At 32.2% G+C, this 27986-nt stretch overlaps 4 protein-coding genes across 4 annotated transcripts; 2 read left to right on the forward strand and 2 right to left on the reverse strand.

Annotated features, from left to right (window-relative positions):
* The first annotated feature begins 8374 nt into the window (after positions 1 to 8374).
* Positions 8375 to 13676, forward strand: LOC145157422 (putative receptor-like protein kinase At5g18500). The gene is made up of 8 exons (XM_079076461.1): positions 8375 to 8480; positions 9082 to 9681; positions 10112 to 10135; positions 10356 to 10805; positions 11344 to 11459; positions 11582 to 11842; positions 12059 to 12259; positions 13320 to 13676. The coding sequence occupies exons 1-8, from the start codon at positions 8375 to 8377 to the stop codon at positions 13386 to 13388; spliced, it is 1827 nt and encodes a 608-aa protein (XP_078932587.1). The 3' UTR covers positions 13389 to 13676.
* Positions 13677 to 13888: 212 nt separating this feature from the next.
* On the reverse strand, positions 13889 to 17276 carry LOC145157423 (uncharacterized). Its single transcript, XM_079076462.1, has 7 exons — positions 17073 to 17276; positions 16451 to 16551; positions 16023 to 16100; positions 15845 to 15916; positions 15322 to 15419; positions 14527 to 15026; positions 13889 to 14310 (listed from the first exon to the last, which is right to left on the reverse strand). Exons 1-6 carry the CDS (start codon positions 17274 to 17276, stop codon positions 14527 to 14529), a joined length of 1053 nt encoding a protein of 350 aa, XP_078932588.1. The 3' UTR covers positions 13889 to 14310.
* Positions 17277 to 18149: 873 nt separating this feature from the next.
* Positions 18150 to 19974, reverse strand: LOC145156334 (PPR superfamily protein). Its single transcript, XM_079075750.1, has one exon. It carries the CDS (start codon positions 19956 to 19958, stop codon positions 18150 to 18152), a length of 1809 nt encoding a protein of 602 aa, XP_078931876.1. The 5' UTR covers positions 19959 to 19974.
* A 1784-nt stretch (positions 19975 to 21758) lies between these two features.
* On the forward strand, positions 21759 to 26189 carry LOC145156335 (uncharacterized). The gene is made up of 13 exons (XM_079075751.1): positions 21759 to 21865; positions 23403 to 23462; positions 23737 to 24276; positions 24354 to 24434; positions 24530 to 24648; positions 24753 to 24854; positions 24966 to 25082; positions 25161 to 25226; positions 25398 to 25464; positions 25548 to 25601; positions 25686 to 25772; positions 25859 to 25906; positions 25977 to 26189. Exons 1-13 carry the CDS (start codon positions 21851 to 21853, stop codon positions 26091 to 26093), a joined length of 1473 nt encoding a protein of 490 aa, XP_078931877.1. The 5' UTR covers positions 21759 to 21850; the 3' UTR covers positions 26094 to 26189.
* The last annotated feature ends 1797 nt before the right edge of the window (positions 26190 to 27986 follow it).

Below are 27986 nucleotides of genomic sequence, written 5' to 3' on the forward strand. Positions count from 1 at the left end.
GTTGTGCGCTGGTGGAATACCCTGGGGAAGACTCTGAGCCCCAATGAGCCCCTGCAACTGACATGGGCAGAGTTTTTGGTGCAGTTCACACGCAAGTACTGCTCAGCCCAAAACCTGCTCGAGCTAGAGAACCAGTTCCTGACCTTGAAGAAAGGAAGCATGTCAATTGATGAATACACCAACAACTTCACAGAGAAGATGGAGTTCGCCTTGCGTCTTTTTCCGGATGAGCTGACGAAAATCAACAAGTACGCAAAGGGACTTCGATGGGAGTGCGCGGTGCCAGTGCGTCAGGCACCTACTCTGGAGGCAGCTATCTGGGCTGCCAAGTCTGTGGAGGATATGATTAAGGGAAGAGCTGCCAACAAGATTGAGGTTGGCGAAAAGAGGAAGTTTGAGGGGTCTACGAGGCCCAATAAGAAGATCAAGTCTGGTTCAAAGGAGTTTAGCGGAGGAAGAAACAAAGTGAAATGGTGCGAGAAGTGCAAGAAGAAGCACTTTGGGAAATGTAGCGAGGAAGTGACTTGCTACAAGTGTGGGAAGACCGGACATTACGCCAACGAGTGCACCGCCAGCAAAAGGGTGTGTTATGAATGTCGTGAAGAAGGGCACGTTGCTAAGGATTGCCCGAAGAAGAAAGAGGCGGCAAGACCAAACATTCCACCGAAACCGAAGGCAAGAGCGTTCCATATAATCCTTGACGAAGAAGATGGAAATGAAAGGGATCAGGAATGAGGATCTATGAAGTAGTCGTGTAAATAGTACCATGTGGTGTAGCCTATTAGAGGCATAGTATAGGTTGAACTTGAACACCTATGTAATCGTTTTAAGGAATAATATAAAACCTTCGTTTTGTTATCTAATGTTTCGAGTCGTTATGTGATTTTCTTGTATGGTGACTTGGGTGAACTGCGAGACAATACTTGTGACGAGTATGAGTAGGTGTGAAAGGTAGTAGAGGCCTATACTACCGGAAGCACATGACTCACGCTTGGATCAGGGAAAGTCACAAGGTTACCAAGAAGCTAGTAATTGATACTGTTTTATTCAAATATGTCGTTACCATCGTTTCGGTAATGACTAAGAAGATTATTGTTATTCCAACCCTAGTGGTCATATCGAATTGAGTCCGACTACGATAAGTATGTTACGTGGTTTAGAGAACCAAGTTTGATGTAGCATCTGACTTAAGTCGGAAGATTGAAATAAAGGATAATCAAAGCGATCGGTAGAGGTATCGCGATAGTTGCTTGTAGCTAGAAATGCTACCTTTTAAGATGTGATTAGAACATGAAGAAATGTATAGTCTGTTCTGGAAGACTCTAAGAGACCTAAGTCTAAGCGTGGGAACATACGATGATAAGTCATTAGAATATGACACATCAGTCCATTTTAGTAATAAAATAACTTATCTTAAGTTTGTTAAGAAGAAGAAGCAGTCTCTAGTAAGGATCGAGATTGTGACTTGAAGGTCATAATTTGGAGTCTAACGTGAGATAGGGAGCAAGTGCAAGATCAAGCACCGCCTGCAATCAGGAAGTCTTAGAGTTAGATATTCGTTCGAAGAAACATTAAAGTTACGGTTATTACTTAGGATGAAGAGATAACGTATGGAGTCATCATGTGAGCCCTGTTTCGTTGATGATTCCGGGACGTAATCATCCTAAGGGGGAGATAATTGTAACACCCGTAGATCCGGGCTAGTCAATTTAAATATAATAGGGGTCGAAAACGACTTTTTGACAAAATATTATTTAGAATATATAATCTTAACCAAGTTGTAGAATACGTCTCAAGGGTTCCGTACATATAAAGAACGTTGAAATCCGAGTTATAACGAAGAAGTTATGGTCCGTCGAAGTTTTACGGCAAAACCGGCACGACACCGGGAGACGTAAATAGTGAATTTACGATGGAGGACTTTTTAGCCTTAGAAATATAAACAAAAGTTGTAGTATACGTTAAACCAAGAACACACAAAAAACGAACGCCCGTATCTGACTTCGTATGAGGAAGTTATGAATTTTCTAAGATTTGGCTTAACAGTGCACAACCCGAAACTCGAATTTTAGATCGAGCGGTTTTTGGCCTACGCGATCTAAATGAGAATTGAAGATCTCATTAATAGGAACTCAACGGTAAAAAGACAGACGAAAACAGAGTCCGTATGTAGAAGTTATGAATTTTACGCGGACATTTAACAGTATAATCTCCTCGTACTGTTAAATTTAAGATCGGTCGAGAATTAGCCGACAGAGTCAAAATGAAAGTTGTAGATCTTATTTTTACCTACACGTGGATATAAAGAACGTCAAAAACGGAGCTGGTATGTGAAAGTTACGGATTTTAGAAGTCGGAGTGTGCTGTGCGAAAATGGGTGATGTGGCACAATCTTGGCCATTGCTTTCTCCCCAAGTCTTGCCACTAGATGGTGACATGTGACACCAAGTTCAGCCATTTTTCACCCTATAAATAGAACCTCTTCCACCCTCATTTTCTTCACACCTTTCCCATTCTTTCTTCTTTTTACTCTCTCTCTAGAACCTCTCTCTAGCCCCGAAACCCCCCGAAAAGCCTAGGGAACCTCCCTAGCACGAGGCGGAAGCCCCGGAGTGCTCGATGGCTCCGAGAAGAATAGCTTTTCGGCTTGGGAATGCTGCTCCAAGCAAAGCCCGGTTTTCTAGAAAACCCGTTGTAAGTGAGCTACGCCTACGCTATTTTTAATATAGCTTTTATTTAATTATAGTAACGTTATTAGGAACTTATAATGAGTACTTGGGCTATTATTATGAGTTATATAAGTATTGTTTAACGCTTATATAATAGTAATAATAGCTAGACTATTAATTAGTCTCGGCGAATAATAGACTAAACTCTAGTGGTAATAATACTAGGTTTCGTCGAAGGAAATTATTTTTAAGAAGCGAAGCGCTGTCTGAGTTCGGAATCACCATATTTTCAAGTGAGTGTATGGTCCCTTTCATCTTACACATAGATATGAAGTATTTAATATAAATTGCGTGCTATGTGTGCATATTGTCTGAATACTTGCTGTCTATGCTGTATGAAATATTTTTATACACGTTTTAAATGATTTAAATTGTATATGTATTTTATATCTACAAAACGTGTTGGGTAAAACATGGGTAGATGTAATAGTTTCTGTGTGACCAAATAAAATAATGAGAGGCCTCGATATAGATGTTATTGATGATCCAGTCATCTAGCGGAGTATAGATGACGACCACGGACTATTCTAGACAGTCCAGTGGAACGCTAGCAGGCTCGCAACCTGTAGGTGTTTATTTGAACTGTGTGCTCACCAGCAGTACTCCATCCCCCACATGGTTGCCTTATTTGACATGAATTGCTGAGGAACCCCTGAAGCATGTGTTGTCATCCCGATGAAAGTCCTTAAACTAGGTCCTTGTGTTAGATGTTTTAGGGACGTAAAGTGAGGATAACGGGAACGGGTAATCGAGTTTGTTTGGTTTGATAAAGTTAATAAATTTATTTATTGTTGGTTGAAAACCCTATGTACTCGCCAGGTTTCCCAACCTGACCCACTCAGTTTATTTATATCACAGGTGTTGATATGAAGTCACATTACACTGAGAGATTAAGGAGATATAAATCACTAGTGATAATGAATGTAAGTTCTGTTTATGCTTATGTTTCTGTATTGACGATGACATCCCAAATGTTTTAAAATGAATAAAAATAATTTTCTTCATAAATGCTTTGATAACGTATTTATCATGTTTTACTGGGAACAAATTCCGCAACATTTTTATTAAAAGAGGTACTCTGATTTTTATAAAGCATAAACAAAATCGGTCTTTTTTGGCCGTGAAAATGGGGATGTCACATTTTTCCATACCTAATATCTAGATATCATATATATCCCAAATAAACTTTGAAAATATCATATTTGCAAAAAATCTTTTAGTTAAACATTTCTAATCATTTTTTTGTTAGTTAAAATCATTTTATCAATAAAAAACTTAGATAAACCATAATACCCTCTTAAAATTGTAAGAATACTTTGTATCTCATTCCACAAACCTTCGGTGGATCATTTCTTCACAATGTAGGTAGGGTTCGTGAAGTACGTTCATCACATAGACGAATTATGGGTGGATTCTCTCACTTGAATGTTGAATTTACTAAACTAATTCCTAATAAGTTTGATTTACCAAGTGTGACTTTTGTAATATGGTTTGATCTCTACTATAAAGAGCTATTTGTACAGCAGATTTGTTCGATGAATTAACTAAAGTAAGGACATAGCCATAAAGGGTGAAACTTGTTAAATCTTGATGTTCGGTTTGAAATTGTTTTCTTCTTTCAACTCTTTTATATTTGCTTGTACAAATAATTGTATGGTTGGATATAATATTTCTATTTTGTCTCAAAGAAATATTTAGATTAGGGATTTTACTTTATAAATTTTATAAAAGTCTCATTAGCATATTTCCCACCAATAGGCAATATTACATTTACTCTGATTTAAGAAATGAAAGTTAATTAGCATATTTCCCCCGGCGATATTACTCTGATTTAAGAAATGGTCTACACATGTATCATATAACTTGTAAGAAGTTAATTTTATATATCTCCATCTAAAACAAAAAAATGAAAGTCAATTAAAATTTACTTGAGAACTTATAAAATTGTTATGGTTTTCTTCCCCTTATGTGTCCTTTCATATATTTTGTTTTTCTTTTTTCTCCAAATCCAAGAACATAATTCTCTAAATCCAAGAGCATAATGCGATGGAATATACATGTAGCTTTCAAGGGCGCGTTTATAACGTTTTTTTATCTTCGGGTGACTACTCATATACCCTTACAAACTATAAGGGCCAAATTGATATTTATTATATTCTTTAATTTAGACAAAAGTACACAAATGGTCCCTACGGTTTACAAAGTAGACCAAATATAGTATCTGTTAATTTTTTTTGACATACATAGTCTTTGTGAGTTCAAAACCTTGCACAGCTGTTTTTACTAATATTATTAGAAATGGATAATAACTTAAAAGGTAATATGCTTTTTAATTTGTACACATTTGGTCATTGAGTTTTTTTTGTTTACATTTACCCTTTTAACTTGTTCAACTGTATACATTCAGTCTTTATGACCGGCTACTCCAAGTAAGCCGGAAAAAATGACTTAATAGAGTAATATATTTCTCAATTTGTACAGATTTAGTTCTTAATATTTTTTTTACACATTTAGTCCTTAATATTTTTTGTTGCAAAATAAGTCTTTGTTGTTTTTCTACATATTATGTACTTATGACCGGTTTTTTTAGGGTTTTCTCACGGCATCCTATGTTGTACAATAATTAATAAGGTGTCGAAGTTGTTGATGCGTATGGCACAATATGGTCTCGACTGCTTGGTTGCTTAGGTCTTGTAGTTTGGCTTAGGTCTTGTGTTTTGAACGTCGTAACTTCTTGATACGATCTCGGATTTTAACTATCTTTATATTCACATGTTCATATTTGAATCTATTACAACTTTCGTTTAAATCACTCCAGTTAAAAAGTAATATATTTTTACTTACGATCTTTATATCCACACGTTCCTTATGTGTGTATATATGAACGCATGGATATACAAATCATAAGTAAAAATATATTACTTTTTAATGGGCTAAACGAAATTTTTAGTAGACTCAAATATAAATGTTTGTATACAAAAATCGTTTAAATCTGAGATCATATTAAGAAGTTACGACGTTCATAACACAAAATCTAAGCAGCCAAGCAGCCGATGTCGCGTTGTGCCATAAGCATCAACAGCTCCGAACACCTTACTAATGGTTGTACAACATATGCTGTCGTGAGAAAACCCTAAAGAAACCAGCCATAAGTACAAAATGTGTAGAAAAACAACAAGGACTTATTTTGCAACAAAAAAATATGAATGACTAAATGTGTAAAAAAGTATTAAGGACTAAATATGTACAAAGTGAGAAATACATTACACTATTACAATAAGGACTTATTTTGCAATAAAAAAATATTAAGGTCTAAATGTGCAAAAAAATACAAAGTGAGAAATATATTACCCTATTAAGTCTTTTTTTTCTGGCTTACCTGCAGTAGCCGATCATAGTCATAATGACTGAATATGTATTGTTAAGCAAGTTGAAGGGCTAAATAAAAAAATTAATGACTAAATATGTACAAATTAAAAAATATATTACTCTTTGAACTCATTATCCTAATAGGGAACCAATACACTCTTTTATTTTAATTTTTTGTCAGCTTCATTTTATTATATATTTTCTTTTGTTATATGTATTATTAAATTAAGATAGATAAATCCATTTTGCAATTTCAAAAATTCATCATATAAAAAAAACAGTTTCAAAATTATTATTATTATTATTATTATTATTATTATTTTGATATTTTCAATTTTGCCCCCACACTATTCACCATCTTTATATGCCATACTTTCTGATCGTCATTGTAGTTGTTTTTCGCTCACCACTTTTGAGTTCTTCTATTCCCTTTTTGCTGTTTTCATACATTCATCCCGGCTCAGAAAGATGGAGCAAGAAATGGTCTCGATACTTTGTCATGTATGCAAATTAGAAAAGTGTTATGTGTTCGTTTTATTAAAAGCATAATTCATAAAGATTAAACATAACACATATCATGAGATGCAAAAAGAACCAAATAATCAGTTGCACTATGTATCAACTTGGTAACAATCAATTAAGTGGGTTCATATCAAAATCTTGGAATCACTCATTCACTCCTGTGTCAAGAAAAAAAAAATAGAAACTAACATTTGGTCTATTTTATAAACTATAGGGACCATTTATGTATTTGTTTTATTTATTTAATGAGGAAAAGTATAAGAAACCAATCAACCATATGAGCATATGCTGGCATATGAACAGGATGGTGGTAGTGAATTCCTAAGTTTCTTAATTTAGTAAACCCCGCTAAATCACTATGCAAATGATAAGATTATATATATTCTGTTATTTCTTTTTCATAGATGATTACAATAATAATATATTTTAAATCAACTTTTATTATAAAAGTATGCGAAGTAAAAATGTATCTCATGTCTAAGATTAGTGACTTGTTGATACAATAAAATTATATTTATTTTTAGTAAAACATGCAGTGAAGTGAATTTCTCATTATATATAGACATGTTTCAACTTTATTACAAATTTTGTGTAGAATTAAAACATTATTGTATAATTGGTACAAGTATATTTTGTTACATAAATTGATAAAACCAATATAGGTTTATTACATAAACAATTCTCAATTCATTAACACTATGTTTGATGTACATATCACATGCTTCTTCACAATTTCATAGCACTATATTAAGGACAATTCTTGAATAATTATATTTAGCAAGTTTCATTCATAAAGAAACGTAATGTTGATAACGATCGAGTCGGATTACTTTATATGTTGAAAATGGTGAAATGTTCATTAAAGAAACAGAAATGTTGTGTATTTTCCATGATGTCAAAGAAGAATTATTAAGTATGCAACATATCAGGAAAATATGTTGTAGATGTTATTGTATACCCAAAAGGTTAAAACTTTTATTATCATCTTGTCTAAAAAAAACTATGCCAAGTGAAGGCAAACTCAAAACACTAAATATGTCTTATATTATGAAAATATATACCTAATACAACAAATAATAGATTATCAATTTTATTTCCAACTTTAAGGGAGACAAAATGACTAAAAGAACTTTGTATTTTCAAAAGTTGTTACAATAGGGCCCAAATTTTCAATGGAGCAACATATAGACCTTTTTTATGGAAGGGCATAAATATATTAGAAACAAAGTAGCAAAATGCTGGTGTAGGAAAGTTATAATCTCATATAGGCCTACCCCGTGCATATTAAATAATATGTAAATATACAAATAAATCGTATAAGTATTATTGCGAAATATTTGTGTAATTAGTTGATAGAAGGCATATTGTAATGCATAAAAGGTCTATAATCTATCTTACAATATATTATTTTGTTTACTATCAATAAATATAAATCTTCTTATCTCTATTACAGAAATAACACGAAAAAACAATTTGAATTTCACCTTTGACACTTCACATGCCGATATAAACAACTCCACTCCTTTGTCAACCGACCTCATTCCATTCAACACATTCTGAGTTGTGTACTTACATTCTTTCTGATCGAATTTTGTCATGATTTAATAAAAATATACAATTTTCTCATTCATTAAAAACAATTAAATATTACATAATTACAAATAAAGAATTCACAAATTCCCTAAGAATATCCAATCTCTTTCACCTCTATATATACAACCATTTAAACATGAAGACTTTGTTTACCTCTCATGATGGATAAAACATTGCAATGTTTGAAGGGCCTCTCTTTCTTCTTCTTGTATATACCATTTTTCTTGTTTCAATTATATGTTTCACCTACACATGGAGATGATGCAGGTATATTTTTCGACCTTACATATATCCATTTCAAGAACATACCTACTAATCTTCCATATTATCTTTTATTCCATCAGTTTTCTCTAAAAATAGATAATAGTGAACCACTCACGTACTCTTATTTACACAAAAGATGATGATAAAATCGATTGGCTATAGATCTATGTATATGATATATACTAATGGAGTTTTGAATATTATCTTCCTAGATTCTCAACATACATAATATTAATAGTAGAAAATCAACCTTAACATTCTATAAATTAAATTACAAAAGAATTTACGAGAAAAGTAAAAACACTATCGGAGTAAATAATATGAAAAGTTCAATTAAAGTGGAATACAAAATTAATATGGATGTATAAATATATTTTTAGGGAGTGTCAATGATTTTTTACAATGTTTCATATATCATGTGTTGTTATGTAACAAATGATTGTAACATTCAAGAATTATAATCAAATATTTAACTACAACATGTAAATTATAATGTTTTTTTTGTAAAGAAAATACAAATACTCCTTTATATCTTTCTTAAAAAATTGATTATTTTAAATTTAAAAAAAAAATTATCAAAATATTACAAATTTGTTATTTGCAGGATGTGTGTTGAACTTCACATCACTACCCTATCAACCAAACGGAGACTGCATAAGCCCCGAACTGCAACTCAAAATCAAAGCATGGGGAATTCTCCCAACAACCCTTTGTTGCCAATCCCCTCTAACCCTAATCTCCAAATCCCTCGCTCGATTATCTTCCAATTCATCAAACCCCTCAATTTTCCCCGATTCCAATCAATGGTCACACTGTAACAACCCATCAATCTTCAAAACCCAACAGGAATCCGTCAATTTCGATGACTGTAACTTCAAAAATTTCTTCAAAGAGGCGATGCATTGTTCGGGGGTTTCCGTCGCCGATCTCAAGAAGGATCAGAGCTTCAATGATGCGACAACGACCTGCGGTCAATTTGAACAATCAAACGCTTCGTTTGATGAGATCTGTAGGAATTGCAGTCGTGCGGTGTTGAAGGCGAGGGATTCGTTGTCGAGGAATTTGGGAGTGAGCGGGAATCAAACGGAGATCGAAATTTGTGGAGTTGCTGTTGTCACTGCACTTGCTTCCGAGAGATGGAATGAGAGCTCGTTAGCTCCTGTTGATGATTTCTATGGGTGTTTGCGTGTATTGGATGTTCATGGTAACAATTTCTTGATAACTTCTTCTATGCAGATTATCAATACTCCAAAAATTGAAATTATCTGTTGATTTAATAATAATATAACATCTTTATGGATTTCTATGCTTTTAAAACTACAAACAATGGGTATAAATTTGATTGTTTAACTATGCTGATAATCAGTTTTTGGCTATAATATAATTAGATTATTCAAGGAAAATGACTGCTATCTTTTATATTTCAATCGGGAAAAAGAATATTGGAATTACAATAACAAATTTACTTAATTTATTGATAAACAATATGAAAGTATTATTATAGTCGATAAAAAAAAAATAAGAAGTTTATATATTTTAAATTAGGCCAAAGTTCCTTAAAATTATCAAAATCTGTCAAACATTCAAACAACTAACGATTTTGGATTTCTTTTCTTGTCTTCTTTTTGTCACAGATCCAGGCTACATCAAACTCAAACGTAAGTCACTTCATGTCTTATAAAGTTTTCATCTTTAAACGGTTTTCACTAAATAGTAACCAAGTTTCACATATTGTCAAACTTAGTACCTCAAACATTTTATTCTCTTGTACATTAAATAGTAATCACATCATATGTCTAATCACTTCCACATAAAAAAAAAAGTACAATATTTTACTATCATTCAAAATTTCAAATAACATTTTTTTTATTTTCTCAGATTCGATTTTCCAGACACTATTAGGCATAATTCTCGCTAGTATGGGTCTAACACTTGTTATCATGCTTGTAAAATACGTAACACGAAAAAAACAAGAAAACAAATCCTCTCAATTACACACAAAAGAAATCCCAACAACATGGTCGGGATTATATCGATTCTCAAAAGCCGAAATAGACCACGCGATAAATTATTCGGAGGAAAAAAAGTGTCTTGGTAGGGGAAGTGCGGGTGAAGTTTATAAAGGGATTTTGCCAAGTGGACAAGCGGTTGCTGTTAAACAAATAAGTAATGGAAATAATTCGGATTCTTTTACACGAGAAGTTGAAGGACTTTCTAGGATTCGACACCCGAATCTTGTGTGTTTGTTTGGTTGTTGTATTGAAGATGGGGAACAGTATTTGGTTTATGAGTATTGTCCCGAAGGAAATCTTGCACATCATCTTTTGAGTAAGGATTTTTTTTTATAATGTTTAAAAAGTATGGGTGCTACTAACAAGACACCTCTTAAACATCTCATTTATATTTTTATAAAAAGTTAACCTATAACTTTTTCGAAAAACAATGCAATTTCAACCAATAAAAATATTTCAAAAATTAATTAGGGTTTATACGTTAAAATTGGATGTCTTTTTAGCCAACCCCAAAAGTATTTGAGAAAAAAATGAGGGTTAATTGCTAAAATGACCAAAAGTGGAAAGGTTATGTCATCATGTGACAATCTTTTGAACATTATTACAAATGATAGCCTTTTTTTAAAAAGAAAAAAAATTGAGTATTTCTCGTAAATTTGCTTTATGAGTGGCCCTACCAAAAAATTAAAATTTTGTTTGGAGTAAGTGTTGTATGAACAAATAATGTTTCTTTTTTGGACTTAATAAATGAGAATAAATGACCATTTTATCTTTCTGTCTGAATTAAAATCATATTTCGTGTAATAAACTAAACCTAAGTGGACTAATCTATACTTACTTCCATATTTTTATAGGAAGGGATAGTGTTCTACCATGGGAAAAAAGAGTCAAGATTCTAAGAGATTGTGCACTTGCAATACGATTTCTCCACCATTATATAGATGGATGCATTGTTCATAGAGATATTAAAGTAATCTTATTCTCATACTTGGGTTTTTTTTTTTTTTTTCATTTAGGAAACCTAATTTATATATTCATTAAATAATCAAAATTTGTAAAACACTCAAAACATATATTTTTTTTTCTTTGTAGCTTACAAACATTCTTCTTACGGAGAATTTAGAACCGAAGCTTTCAGATTTTGGATTGGCAAAAGTTTTGGGGATGGAAGAAAGCAAAGTTTTTACAGATGTTAGGGGTACAATTGGGTATATGGACCCCGAATATATGAGTAATGCTAAATTAACATGTGCTAGTGATATTTATAGTTTTGGTATTGTGGCCCTTCAACTTCTTTCGGGTCAAAAAGTTATTGAACTTGATCTTGAAGCAAGAGACCAACTTACAAGAAAGGTAGTATTTGTTTCGATATTTTTAGCAAAGATTCTAAAAAATGTACTAACAATGAACATTATTGATATAAGTGGGTAGCTTTTCAAAGTAGTACAATATTGTAATAAGAAAAAATTGAAAGTAGGATAGGATAATTGAACAAATAAACGAAAGTACATTGCAAAAACTTTCCAATTATATTACGTTGTTATTATTTAATTTTTATTTTTTTAAAAGGCAAAAGATGTGAGCTTGGGAAGACGTCCATTGACTGATATTGAAGATCCTAGATTAAATGGGAATCTAAACACGGTCGATTTTGAAGCCATACTACAAATCGCGGTTTTATGTGTTGCTAAATCAAGTAAAGGTAGGCCAACAATAGATATTGTGTTTGGGGAAATGGATAAAGCATGGCAAAACACAGCCGCCGATATTGTAAGTAATAACATTCTTGATTTTTTATTTTTTATTTTTTTTTATAATAATAATATTAGTATAATTTTATAACAATACATTACTATCAATTTTTTATAAGAATGTGACAATGTATAACTGAGATAAGATATCAAGTATCACCTTTAGGAACATTGTGATGTATTTGTCCCATGCAAGAAAAATCAATAATACTTTCATTGATTTGTTGGACAAATTTTATATATATATATATATATATATATATATATATATATATATATATATATATATATATATATATATGATGGATAGTTTTGCAGTTTAACCACTAATATTTTAATTTTTTCCAATCAAAACATAAAATTCTCAAAGAAAATTATAAAAAAAAACATTATATTATGCAAGGATGTTATGGAGTTTAACCATTAATACTTTATTTTTATTTTTTTTTCCAATCAAATCATAAAAGTCTCAAAGAAATTGCAAAAAAAAACATTATATTACAGTTGGGCTGTTTTGCAATTTAACCGGTAATATTTTATTTTATTTCTCAATCAAACCATATAAGTCTCGGTCACTTTTTGGAATTAACCATTTTAAACTGTTATATCATGTTTCACGGTAATTTTATTATATTGTGATTTTGTTATGTTAGGTTTCACTGGTATTTTTCCAGATTAACCATTTTGATATGTATTAAAGATCAAAATGGTTAATCTAAAAAAAGTGTTTGATTGTAAAAAAATACATAATAAATTATTAAACCGCAAAATTGTCCGAAATATAGTGGTTTTTCTGTAATTTGCCATACTTTGCTTATTATCGTTTTTATTTATTCACATACACCACTGTAATTTATAAAATCTTCCCAGTTTTAGCAATGTCACGCACATTATAAAGCAAGTGAAATTTTCATTGCTATAAGTAGGTAGACTTTTTAAACTATTATGTCCTGACAAGAAAAAAAATTTCAAAGAGGGAGATGAAGACGTTCACAACAATGTATTAAGCTATAATTTGGTAGATTTGTTTAATTACAATGCATTAATAATAAAAAATTAACCACTTTGGTTTAATGTAGCGAGCAAAGAGGGAGATGAAGACGTTCACAACAACAAAATCGTTGGAAGTGCAAGTGATTCCACTTTGAGATGAGGAGAAGTGAAGCTTGAAAGCCAAAATCAAGATTGTTTTCTATAAGTATATTTACAAGACAAAGTACTCTAAAGGTGGTGATTAGGAATAAGTTTTTCTTATGTACATAATGAGGTTGCTATGATTCCAAATGGTGTTTTATAACAAGGATTGAGATAAACACAATGTATATTTAGGTGATATTTTTGTTTTTATGTAAGCTACGAGTGTTTCTTTTTTACTTCGATGTAAAAAAACATCTAAATAAAAGAAGTTAGAGAAATGAGGCTTATTTATATTTTTACTTCCATTTGATCAAGTGTGTTGTGATTTTCTTGAATACTTTAAAGCAATCATTTAAAGAATTAGACCTAAAGATTGTTGTCCTCTTACATGAAACACTTAAACTAGTTAGACCAATGGAACACACTCCTAAATGCATAAAGCTATTACATTCAAATATAAATGATAACTATTTCGTTCAATAACCAAAATCATTGGAAAAAGGGCACCAACTTCAATTTCAAATCAATCAACATTACTTCAAGACAAAATAAATATTAAAGAGAAGGTAAATTCCAACTTCAATATCACATGCACATCTTGTATTATACAAAGGACATAAGTTCACCCTCTTTTCACCATAACATCATTATAAAAACTTAGCTTAAAAACATTGCTAAAATTGAACACAAAAACAGAGGGCAAAACTTTTCTTGCAAATATTCACCATTTTCCAATGCCCTACATCAAGACATCATTTGCAAATTTTTCTTCAACATCGAAAGATCCACTTCCCAAATTTCACCTTCTTTTTTCGCATGATTTTAGAGTAAGATCTTGTGGTTAACTTGTTGTAATACGTCTTCTAAGAATAGAGGAATCATCAAAAACATTCTATTTTCCTTTTGTTGGTTTCAAGTATGAAATGCCCTAAGCTTTACATGGAACAATTTAGTTAGAAGGCAAGTAATAGAAGAAATAACAATGTTGTAATAGAAAGAAATTAAAGGTAAGATAATATATTGCTATATTTTTTAGACTTTAAAGACTTTTTTTAGTATTAGGTTGTTCTTTATGCATTAAGCCAAAAAGAAACAATCATATATATACATGTCTCAATTAAGTCCATTAAGTCAAAAAGGGAAAAGTACCTAAGGGGTAAGATTGTCATTTTGCTTAATTTGGGTACCCTTTGAAACTACATTATCTTTTCTGTTATGCATTCTCAAGGCATGAGCAAACATCCGTTTTGCAGCCCCAATATGTTCCTCTTTTAGATTTTCACATTTTCTTGCACTCGAAAGGGTAATTTCGGTATTTTGTTGAGGCACCTTCTTATTTGAATATATCTTAGTTTGACTTTGACCGTTTGACTTCGGACGAGTTTGCAATTGCAAGCTTGGACCAACGGTTTGACTTTGACCACCCTTTTGACTTTTCAACCCTTCTTGATTAGATTGTTTGACTTTTTGACCAAGTGCATGTGCGATCATACGTCGAGCAACAATCGGATTATTTCGAGGCCTATTTTTATCAAGTGATGCCACGTCATCATCTTCTGTTGAGAAAATACGGTTTCGGGCTGCCAGGTAAGCTGCCTCTCTGTCCTCTAGAGATACATGAGCTAAAGATAAAGTTTCCACTTTTGTCCCTAAGAGAATAAGAATAATCAATTTGATACTTCTATAGACATATGAAAGTTGCACGAGTAGAGTGGATTGAACAAGCTTTTTAAGGATATTTTATGTGATGACGTTGAGAAGGGCATTTTCGTCTTTTTTCACAAACAAGAGATCAAGAATGATTCTCAGTCCCACCTTTTTGGGGAAAACAAAAAGGTGCACTTTTTGTCTCATTAACATCAGTATCAATCCAATGCATGCCAAACACAGTATAAGGCTGTCTGTAATGGAAGAAATAATAAAAATAAAATAAAATAAAAATACCGGGAGAACCATCTTCTCGTCTTGATAAGAGTTGTGATGTGATTGGAGATTGGTATTCATCATGCTCCCATAACATATCTGAAACAAGAATGGAAGGCCTGCCATTTAAGCAGAGGGTATTTTAGTCTTTTGCACAGACGGGAGATCTAGAGGGTATTTTAAGAGAGAATAATGTGAAAAGTCTCTCATTATAATCTTAAATTTGTGTTAATTGTTTACAATTACAAATGACATGACATTACTCGACATGCTTTCAAAAGCTACTTTCAATGATCAGGATGAGAAGGGTATTTTAGTCTTTTGCACAAATGGGAGATCTAGAGCAAGTCCATGCCTCACCTTCTTCTACTAGTTTACTATGAAGATGAGGAGGACATTCACGACTTTTTGACTCCCACAATGTCATGACTATTTACAAATTTGCCCTCGGTTATTTTTGGGAAAAATACATAACATTCACTATATTTTGGTTAAAGTGGTCAAAATAAAATAAAATTGTTAAAAATTAGTGTTGTAGACATACATTGATGTGTCCTCACAACGCTTTAAAACAAGATGTCTTTCATCTCCTTCACCTATAGATTGGTGAGAAAATCTTGCAACAAAAAAAAAATGAGGTTTTTTTAAGATGATAAGCACAAAATGTAACATTTTAAGAAGTGATAACAATAAATTATATAAAATAATGAAAAGAAAGATACCCAAAAATATCAGCAAGGCGATGTAGGAGAAGACGATTGTAGGGATTCATTGGCTGTAACTCTAGCTCTTCATCTAAGCTGCAATACATCGACAAATTGTGAAAATAAATCTTTTTATTTATTAGGATGAAGTTTAGAATGATGTAAAATTACTCAAAAGGGTAAAAGGCAAGAAATAGCCTTGACTAATATCACAATTACATGGCTTTTATTTAGTTTTAACCAACAGAATTTGTAATCAAATGTTGTAAAAATATGATTTTGTTAAGTTAGATTATCTTGGCACAATCTTTTGAGAAAAGGAAAATGTAGGGAAACAAATAGTAAAAGAGGAAAAAGAATTTGAATTGAAAAGTCACGACACTTGCCAATTTGAAGTGTATTTCAATGAGATTTGAGTTTTACTGTTTAAAAAGAAGCAAACAAACCTCGTATCATCTTGAAGGAAATCGACTAGCATATCTTCCATTGATAGAACAAGGTGCTTGCAAGGAAGATTGTCTTTTACTAGAAAAGCTAATTCTTCAACCTGCACTTTTTGTTATGTAGTTCAAGCAGACAAACATATCAGAACAACAGATTTTGGGTTTTAAAATATGTAATAATTAGATCAAATTTTACTAACGTTATGTAACAAAAATAGAAAAGTAATGTGAAGAAGAAAGCTTCCTCAATGGTTCTAACTAAAATATTGCACACCCTAATTGGTTTGGGTCTCATGTAGATATTGATTCTCAATTTCTCATACTGATATCCTTGAAATCCAGGTAATTAAAGTTTCCTCTTGCTATTTTAGACTACTCAAACGCATATTTGAAAGTAGCGTAATCGTGCATACGTTCATGAATCATGATTCACATCCTTAAGAAAAGAATTATGAAGTTTCATACATGGCGTAGTATAAAGGAAAGCAATTCAATGAGCAAAAGGAAAGATTCCAGTTGAATATTCAATATACACTCCCCTGCAAACTACAGCATAGAGTATTAACATATCGGAAGGATTAGCATCAGCATCTACAAGGGAGAAACATAAAGAAGAACGCTTTACCATTGAGAATTGGGTGAGACTCATGTTGGAAGCAACAAACAGGAATTCCCTTCGCGATTTCTGAAACCCTAGATTTGTATAATCGAATTTCTGCGATTTTTGGTTTGGGGTTTTTTCTGGGTTGCGTATGATTGACTGATTTATGCAAAGAGGATTTTTGTTCAACTTGCCATGTTGGGATTTGGCGATTTCAATTCGGGTCATTTAACGTGGGCAGAAATTGTTGACCCGTGGGTTCAAATTGGGCCTACGACTATTTCGTCATAAATTGGGCTGATGCTTATTTGGTATAAAAACTATAAACATATATTTTCTCCCTTCCTTATTAATACTTGATTCTAAAAATAAATATTATTTTTATCAAAATACTTCTTTCTTATTTCGTTGTTATTAGTTAATCTACCATTAAACTAAATGTAACAAAAGATTATAATGATCATTTTATTTAATAAAGTTAGTGAAATTAATATTTTTTTATTTATATATTTTTTATCTGTAGATAATAATTTTAAAACAGAACAAACAAATAGCAAAGTTGAGTACGTGAGAGAGTGATATTGTAGCTAATATTACCACTCTCAATGCATAATATACAACTACATCAAAGCATAAATGGCGAATTTAATCCCCCAAGTATTTGAATTATTTATCACTTGTAACCTTTTTATTTTGTAAAATTATTTTTTCTATCCCTTGCTTTTTAAAATATCACTTTTATCCCTCCACCTTTAACTTTTGTAAATTGTCATTTTTTTCCTCTTTGTTTTCTAAAATTTTGTGTTTATCCACCGTCCCCGTGATATATATATATATATATATATATATATATATATATATATATATATTTATGAACTTTTTACACTAGTTTATACATTGTTTATTACCTTCTATTTAAAAAGCTAAAAACAAAACTCACATAAACTCAAGAAAAATTATAAATAAATATATTTCCTAGTTTTTAAGTACATAAAAAAACTATGTTACTAGTATATTACAACTCTCATACCATTCCATAATGGAATAAGAAAAACCAATCAACATAAAAGGAATCACATTCCTTTAAACTTTCTTTAACTTTCAATTTTCAACCCTATTAAAACCACAACTTTTCTTTAACCCCCTCAACTTCATATCCCTCCAAACACCTTCCACATTCAACCATTTACCAAATTCAGCATAAATCATACTCAACAACACATAATTAGCAGCATCATCACTTTCCAATTCTATAAACCAACTCAACATATTTTCAGCAACATCTAATCTTCCATGAATCCTACAATTTGAAACCAAAGAACTCATTATTTTCACACTCGGTTTCATACCCATTTTTCTCATCACCTCACTAGCCTTTTCCACCTTTCCTGATCTTCCAAGAAGATCAATATAACAAGCATAATGCTCCAAATTTATCAACTTTCCATCATTTTTCACTTCTGAAAAAATTCTATCTCCTTCTTCAACTAAACCAGAGTGATTACAAGCCGATAAAACAGAAACCAATGTAATGGAATCATGTTCTATTCCCTTTTCTTTCATTTCTTTAAAGATTTCCAAAGCTTTTTCACCATAGCCATGGATGCCATATGCGTTTATAATCACACTCCATGAAACATGATCTGGGGTTGGTGTTTCTTGAAAAACTTTTAATGAATCTTTAAGGGACCTGCATTTTGAGTACATGTTGATTAGGGAATTTGTAATGGAGATGTCGGAATCGAAACCGGTTTTGATTATGTATCCATGGATTCCGATTCCGGAGGTTATTGATGGAATGTTAGTACAAGCATCGAGTATTCCCAATAGGGTTATGGAATTCGGATGGAATTTTTCTTTTTGCATTTGGTTGAAAAGTGATATTGAGTTTTTGGCAGTTTCTTTATGGTGAGAGTAGGCTGAGATGATGGAAGTCCAAAGTATTAAATCTCTTTGTGTTGAGTTTTCAAAGATTGGTTTAATGAGAGGTAATGAAGAAGTGTGAGTTGAATAGAGGTGAATTAGAGATGATGAAATACGGATATCTGAATGGAATCCATGGCGAAAAGCATACCCATGAATGCTTTTAATTGTGTTTAAGTTTAACTCAAGAGAAATGTGTAGAATAGAAATTAGTGTCACGATGTTAGGTTTAATTCCTTTGATTTGCATTTTTCGAAAAGAGTCAATTGCCATGTTGGAATCATGGATTCCAGTATATCCCTGAATCATGGAAGTCCAGGAGACTTCGTTTTTGTCCTCCATTGAATCAAAAACATGAAAAGCCATTCTTGAATCACTGGATTTCCAATACAAGTCTAGTAGAGCTGTTGATAGGAATACAGAGTTTTCAAATCTCTCATCAACAATGGAAAGATCATGGATCATTTTACCTGATTTTGTACGTTGACATTGAGCACATACAGAAAGAATACTAGCAATCAGCTCTGGTTTTGCTACAAATCCACATTCGTACATTTTCTTAAACATCTGTAAAGATTCGAGGCAATTCCCGTTTTGAGTGTAGCAGTTTATCATGGAGTTCCAGGAGATAGAGTCTCTTTGAGACATTTCGTCGAATAGTTTACGTGCAGAGTTGATGTCGTGGTATTTAGCGTAAAAAGAGATGATTGAATTCGAAATGACGGATTCTGAATTAAATCCCAGTTTGAGGGAGTGAGAATGAAGCTGAAGACCAAAGCCATGGTGGGTTTGGGAGAGTGAACAGGCTTTTATAACTGAAGGAATAATGGGTGTGAAAGTGTCTACATGGAGATGCAGTTGGTTTTTGTAGAGATGAAGAGCTTCAACATGTAGTCCTTGCAAGATCAAATCTTTGATCTGTCTGATAAGTTTCGTATCTTGTTGTGAAGTTGGAATGGAGTTGAATCTTCTAACAAGAATATTCATCGTATGAAAGAAATCCAATGCAACATTTTTCCACCGCTATTTTTAGGTCATTCAATACAAAACGAAGAGTTGAGCATTTGATCTGAACTTTTTTTCTCCAGGGTTTCTTTGGGGATTTTCATGCGAACTTGTAAGAAATGGTAAGATGTTCCACAATTAATTGTAAAATAAACGACTAAGTTTATTTTGATACAACATAATTTAAAATAAATTTTTTCTAATCAAATTATTTTAACATAAATCATCAATAATAAGAGTGGAGACATTTATATTATTTTCTCTAATATTTTTCTTTTCTTTTCTCTCAAATTAAACATTCTTGTTTTCACCGTCAACAAATATATTTGATTAAATCTAACAACGGTAGGCATGCCTATAGCAGTAAAATTTAATGTAGTCAACATAAAAGATAGTGTTTAAGGTGGGATTTGGGGTTTACGAAGTACATCAATTGCAAATGCGATGTCTCATTTTTATAGTATTTTGCTGACAAGTCAATCGAGATCTGGGTTGGTTTTGCGATCTGAACAAATCTATTTTACTTGTCACATGATGCTCATTCGGGTTGGCTGTAGTGGCCCAGTTAGAAGGATTTTTGAAAATCAACCATTAGTGTTTGGAGAACCTAATGGATTTGTTAGGTTAGACCATATATTTTTGTAGTACTCACGGCTCCACCCCTTGAGCGGGTTCAAAATGGTGGTGCTGACTAACCTGCTCAACTTTTTCTCTACCAACTTGTATACTTGGTTTCAATACTTGTATATAGGGATGTAAACGAATCGAACGAACACGGACGATGATTGTTTATGTTCGTCCGTTTAAATCCGAACGAACATGAACAGATAAACAATCAAGTTTTCTTGTTCATGTTCGTTTGTTTAACAAATTATATTGTTCAAGTTCGTTCGTTTATGTTCATGAACATGTTAAACGAACATAAACAAAGATATATAAACAAATATATGTGAACATGAACATAAATGCACAAAAACAAACATATACTATAGTAATGTAAACAAACATAAAAGAAACTTAAATGAACCAACTTAAACGAACAATATTAACGAACGTTCACGAGTCGGTTAACATAACCGTGTTAATTGAATGAACAATAATATTGTTCATGTTCATTTATTTAATTAAACGAACGAAAATTTGTATTCATGTTCATTCATTTATTAAATAAAAGAACATAAATGAAGTTCCCACTAAACGGTTCACGAACAGTTTGTTGAAAGTTCAGTTCGTTTACAACCTTACTTATATATTAAAGAGTTGGTTAGGGAAAATGGATTTCTGCCTTGTGGGTTGAAAAAGATAGGAGTGGCAGAAAAAGATGAAAGTGACATGAAAGATAAAATGTTGATTTGAAGCCTATGTGGCAAAGTGACATGAATTATAAAATGTTGATTTGAAACCTAAGAGAAAACATAAAACCAAAAATAATGACTAAACCTATCCATTGGTGTATAAGCTAAGGACTAATTCTGTAACTTTTCAAACTTTGCCGATGCAACGAACATGTAAAAACGGACATATAAAAAAAACCCCAAACGTATTAATAGACCAATACAATCGAGACTCGAGAGATTGCAGACACGATGACAGATTTCGCACATTTGCACCCTCTATTTGTTCCCTGTAATTCTCCTTCCAAATCGGCAGATTCTCCGCTCTTCCTTTCTGTCTTTTAGGGTTCGTACAATTTCTACTCAATCCAATGTACTACGGTGGGTTTTTTTCCCAAAATTCTGATCGATTTCATACTTTATTAATTTCTTTCACTTCTGTTTTCACTCCATTTTAGGGAATTTCATGTTCGAATGATTAAACTGATCTTAATATCATAACATAGGTGAAAAGGATCATATTGATTTCAATGAAAGACAATGGCGTCAAGATTTGTAAGCACCATCTCTCTCTATCTCGATTCCTACATGCACAGACTGATATTTATGTTAATTTTGTGAATTTTGGATTTCAATCAACAAAAAATCATTTGCCTAATTTTATTGACGTTGATAATTTACTGTATGTTTCTCATATACATATGGTTCACATAGAAATTGAAGGTTTTGAAGATTCGTCCTATGAAAAACAAAAAATCTTTAACTTTTGAGCCAATATTTATTTTTGGGAGAAACTTGATAATTACTTGCATTACACATCCTATAATCATGTTGGGGATAAAGTTTTTATCAGAAACGGATAAGAATTTTGTTTTTAACAAGCACATATGAATGAAAACATGATAATCTTTTCACATACAAGAAAGAACCAAAAAATTTAATATTGAAAGGAAAATTAAAATCAGTGAAGTGAGAATCCATAAGTGAAATCTCAAGCTCAAGGCTTTATTTTCTGTGACATTATGAAGGGCGTTTAGGGTTTAGGGTACAAGTTGATACCATGTTGGAAATATACTGCATTAAGGGTGTCATCTTCTTGATACTTATTGAAACTTTTTGATTAAACAATACTTAAATGATTTTTATTATCTTAGGTGTCATGGCTGAAAAGTCCAAGAAACACATGAGCATTATATAGCTTCTTTCTACCAGCTGCTTTTCTACTATGCCTAGCCTTATTACTTAGTACTATATTTGTTGGTAAAGATAATACAGAGGTATTCATGTTATTTTAATTCATAATGTATCTTTTTACTGCTAAAGAATGATGAGGAGGGTATTCATGTCTTTTACACACACGAAAGATCGAGAAAAAGTCTATGTCCCACTTGGGTAGGACCAAAAATTATCAAATTTTGTTGTGTTGGCCTCAATCCTGGTCCCGGTCCCGGTCCCACACAGTATAAGACTGTCATGTTTTGTTTTGTCATGTCATATTAACTACTTTAAATAGAATTTGTACCTGGTTCCTTGTCACCTTCATTAATGTCAAGTTATCACACATATAATGGGAAAGTTGGAAGGGAAATTTATGAAACTTGATTTTTTTAAGTTTTATGTTATGAAATTGAAATACATTTCCCTCATTTCTATCATTGATGTTTGAATACTTGTCTTGAGATTTGTTGTATATATATTAGGGGGTGTTTGGATAAATAGTTTTTAGCTTATTAGCTTATTGCTTATTTGCTTATTGCGGTGGGAATAAACATTTTTTTTAAAATATGTTTGGATTAACTTATTGCGGTGGGAATAAGCAATAAGCAATAAGCATTTTAAGTGTTTGGCAAACAAAATAGCTTATATGAGTAAAATGACCAATAAGCAATAAGCAATAAGCATTCCCCCATTGCTTATTAAAATCAGCTTATTTTGCTTATTCCTACCGCAATAAGCTGATTTTTAAAGACTCCCATCCAAACACTTAAATTTGCTTATTGCGGTGGGATTAAGCAATAAACAATAAGCAATAAGCAGTCTATTTTTTCTCTATCCAAACACCCCCTTAATGAAGTTGGGTGTTTCTATGCAGAGGTCTGTTAAATCGGGCATAGACTTTATACGAGGCTCGAGATATCCAAAAACAAGTGAGGTTTGTTTTTTCTTCATATTCAAGTATTTAGCTAACTTTGTCTTATTTTCTCTCAATCACAAAATAAGTTTATCCATGATTACATCAAAACTGCTTTATCATTTATTATTTTAATTAAGTTAGTTTTTTTTTTCGATTCCTATGTAATTTAATTTTATATATTTCTTTCCACTATAAATTGTTTTTCTTATAGTTGATTATCATAGTGTATAACATTATTTTTTTTTAAAATTTTAAATGTTTTGTTTTAATATAAGCACTTCCGTAACCACAGGTATCTCCACAACCACCGGTGCGACCAAACCTATCTCCACAACCGCAACCACCGCCACCTGTGCAACTACAACCACAACATCAGCCATCTCTACAGCCACATCCGCCACCACCAGAGCAACAGTCGTCGCCGTCTCCACAACCACAACCGCCACCGCCAGAGCAACAGCCACTGCCGGCTCCACAACCACAGCCACCGCCACCACCAGAGCAACCGCCGGCGCCGTATCCACAACCACATCCGCCACCACCAGAACAACCGCCGCCTCCGTCTCCACAACCACAGCCACCGCTACCACCAGAGCAACAGCCGCCATCACCAGAACTGCAACCGGAAACGGAAACACAAGTGACGCCATCACCATCACCATCACCATCACCGGAACCACAACTGCAACCACAAAGACGAACACAGCCATCGCCATCACCACCACCACCGCAGGGGGACCACAAATGGCCTCGTGGAAAAGAGGCATTACCTAAAGGACTTGTCGCCAATATTTCCGACCTACAAATGCAACCCCTATGGGGACGACGTAAAGTAATTTAATCTTTTCCCAAAATTAAAATCATCAAATATAATTAAATTAATAAATAAATATGCATCCTTATCAACAGAAAGTAAATTCTTCAACAAGCTTATTTACTGCTGCCGTTGGTATCAAACAAAAGGAAACAGTAGATAAAATGGTTACCAAGGTAAAAATTTCTCTTCCTTTCTTTTAAAAACTATCTTAGTTTTTACTTTTTAATCAACACATTAGGTAATCTCTTCCTTCTATATTCTAATGCAGTTTTTATCAAGTAATTTCAGTGTCATGCTTTTCCATTATGATGGTGTTGTTGATGCATGGAACGATTTAGATTGGTCCGATAATGTCATACATGTATCCGCAATTAATCAAACAAAATGGTAAAAACCCTAAATCCTACATCCATACATCCATACATACATACATACATACATACATACATGTCTCATTGTGTGAGAATGTCATGTTTAATGGTGACACACAGGTGGTTTGCAAAGCGGTTTTTACATCCAGATATCGTGACCAAATACAGTTATATTTTTCTATGGGATGAAGATCTTGGAATTGACAATTTTGACCCTGGCCGGTATGCTAGGCTTAATAAAAAAATTGAATTTTTTTTTTGTGTATTGAAAATTGCTATAATTATGTGAGAAAATGAGATTGAATATTGTTTTTAGTATTTTGATATTCACAGTTATGTGTCAATTGTGAAAGATGAAGGGCTTGAAATCTCACAACCAGCACTTGATACAAAAAAGTCAGTGGTGCATCATGCGATTACTTCACGATGGAAAAACTCAACACTTCACAGGTTATCTAATCTTCTCTCTCTTTAAATAATTATTACAGGGGCAATTTTGTAAATAACTATTGTTTGTTGGATGTTTAGGAGGGTTAAAACTGGTGGCAACAAAAATGGATGTGATTGGACTAGTCAATACCCTCCTTGCACAGGGTAAATAAAATAAAACTTCACATTGGATATATTGATATAATATTTCTAAAAGGAAATATTGCTATAAATAGAAACTTAATTTTACTTTATTTTTAATTTGGTAAAAGTACATTGCTATTTATTGACCATGGAGATATAGAGATAAGATTATGTGATGATGTTTTTTTGAAGGTGGATAGAGTTAATGGCTCCAGTTTTCTCTAGAGCTGCATGGAGATGTATGTGGTATATGATCCAGGTAAACTATAAGGGCATTTACGTCTTTTCCCTTTGTCTTAATTTTTTACACTAAAATAATTTGATTGGTTTATATTTTGTCAGAATGATTTGAACCATGCATGGGGACTAGATCTTATGTTTGGTTATTGTGCACAAGTAATTAAACACCTTTCTTCTCTTTTTGATTTTGATTTTATTTTTTAGGGCATTTTGTTGATGACATCAGTATTTTTTTTATAGGGAGATAGAACCAAAAATGTCGGGGTTGTGGATGCTGAATACATAGTTCACTTTGGTTTCCCAACTATCGGGGAAAGTCAAAGCAAGGTCAAATTTATTCATCATTTTTCATTTTATAAAAATTTCTTAAGATTTTATATTTGTATTCCCTAAAGTTTTTATTAACAATGTAGTTGCTGGAAAACCCTTGTAATTCTTCTGCTACGAATGCTAGAATGGAAGTAAGTTTTTATTATATTATTATCTAGAATTACTATATGAATACAATTAATATCTAATGTATTTATTTAGGTGAGAAAGCATTCACATAATGAATACAAGATATTCAAAAGTAGATGGCAAGCCGCTGTTAAAGAGGATAAAGAATGGGTTGATCCTTATCCCGAATCTTGGAATTATAGCATATAAATTAAATCGAGTATATATTATTTATGTAGCGTGTTTCTTTTGTATATTATGTATCCTAATCAATTTTGATTATTGAAATGCGTATTATATGAAAAAAAAAAAAAAACTTGTTAATCGTAATACTTGTTTTGTGAATTGTGATTTCTACTTGCATTTTAGTAAAGGGTTGAATGTATATTTATGAAACCATGTTTTACTTTGTTACCAATTTATGCAACGAAATAGACTTACAAATTTACAAATAATGTTTTAACTTTTTACCAATTTCATGTGCATCACAAGGTCATGGATTTGAGTATTGAAATGATGACGTCAACCAACAACACATCTAATCTAGCAATGTGGACCCATGGTTCCATGGGTTTCGATACCATAGTTGTATCATGTCAACTTAGTAGGGTTCTTGACAACTCCACATTATTAAGGGGTTTGGTCCAAACATTTATTTCCATTCGGTTCCTACTTGAAAATAACTATTTTAATTGATATAGAAGCGTTATAAGACGTTGAAACACTAGTTTTGAAATCTTATGCCATCATAATCGTTAATCATTTGCAAGATTTGAATGTTTTCTTCACATTTGCTCCTTAAAACTTCATATTAAGGTTGAAATAAGAGAGATTACTTTTATCTTTTGGATATTCTATGGATTAACTAATGAGACTTAAACCCAAAACAAGATTTCTTGCGTATGCCCAAGATTGTTGCTCTCAATATTGAAATTAATGAGCCCAATGACTCAAGCCCATGCTTGAAAATTTGGTATAAATAACCAATATTAGCAAAAAATTTCACACGAAAATGATTAATCGCTAAATCCTAAATGTACAATGGAAACAATCTAATACCTTAAAATTTCTTCATCTGTAAGTCTTCTTCAAGTGTGTTGATTCCGTTTATTGAATCCGCATTTGGAGATGTAAATTAATTACTAGTTGGTGCTGGGAATTCTTGATTGCTTAAAACAATTTACAAGCTATTACATGCAATAAAAACAATAAATAATTTACCAAAAGAGTGGATCCAATTGAATTTAATAAATTAACCAACAATCAACTCTAATAGGTTTTTATGAAATATATTATTGTCATTGAATTGATATAGAAACTTTGTTTAAAACTATGAACCACTCCATGAGTATCCATACGAGCAAACACAAGATAACAATAATTTTTAAAGAAAATTGCAAATTTAGCCAAAAATATTAATTACTTTGTGAAAAATAGCAAAAAAAAAACGAAATTGCATTTTTAGCCACCAAAATCGCATATTGATTAAGCTCATCTGCGATTTTGGCAAGTCATCTGCGAACGTACAAGTGGCTAAAACACGTTTGTGCTTAAGCCACTTGTACGTTCACAGATAGATTTTTTTTTGCTGTATAAATACTCTTCTTTACCCCTTAAAATCGCAGATGGACTGTCCATCTGCGATTTCCTCTCCTTTTCAACTGCGAGTGTGTGATTGTTTTTTTATTATTTTGGTTACGAAATTGATAGGGTTTGATTACGAAACAACCTTATTATATATAAACGTTTGCAAAAAATTACCAGTTTAGTTGTTATTTCTTTGGAAAATTTGTTTAAAACCTCTCTAAAAAAATGAATAAATATTTGGTTTGCGTTGTAACTGCTAAGAGATGGAAAGTTATTGAAACAAATCTTGAATACGTATGTCCACATTGAGGTATTTCTTAATTCGCTTTGATATTTTATGAGTATATTAGTTATAGTGAGTTTGTATCTTTGGTGAGAAGGAAAATCGGTTTGTTAGACAAATATAAAATTAGTCTTCGTTTCCATCATCCTGAATTGAATCATTATATAGCCATAGTTGAAGACGGTTTTTTTTTTTTTTTTTTTTGCTGTATAAATACCCTTCTTTACCCCTTA

This window comes from Lactuca virosa, chromosome 2, assembly GCF_052849685.1.
Source record: "Lactuca virosa cultivar CGN04683 chromosome 2, Lactuca_virosa_CGN04683_v6, whole genome shotgun sequence".
Taxonomy (NCBI): domain Eukaryota; kingdom Viridiplantae; phylum Streptophyta; class Magnoliopsida; order Asterales; family Asteraceae; genus Lactuca; species Lactuca virosa.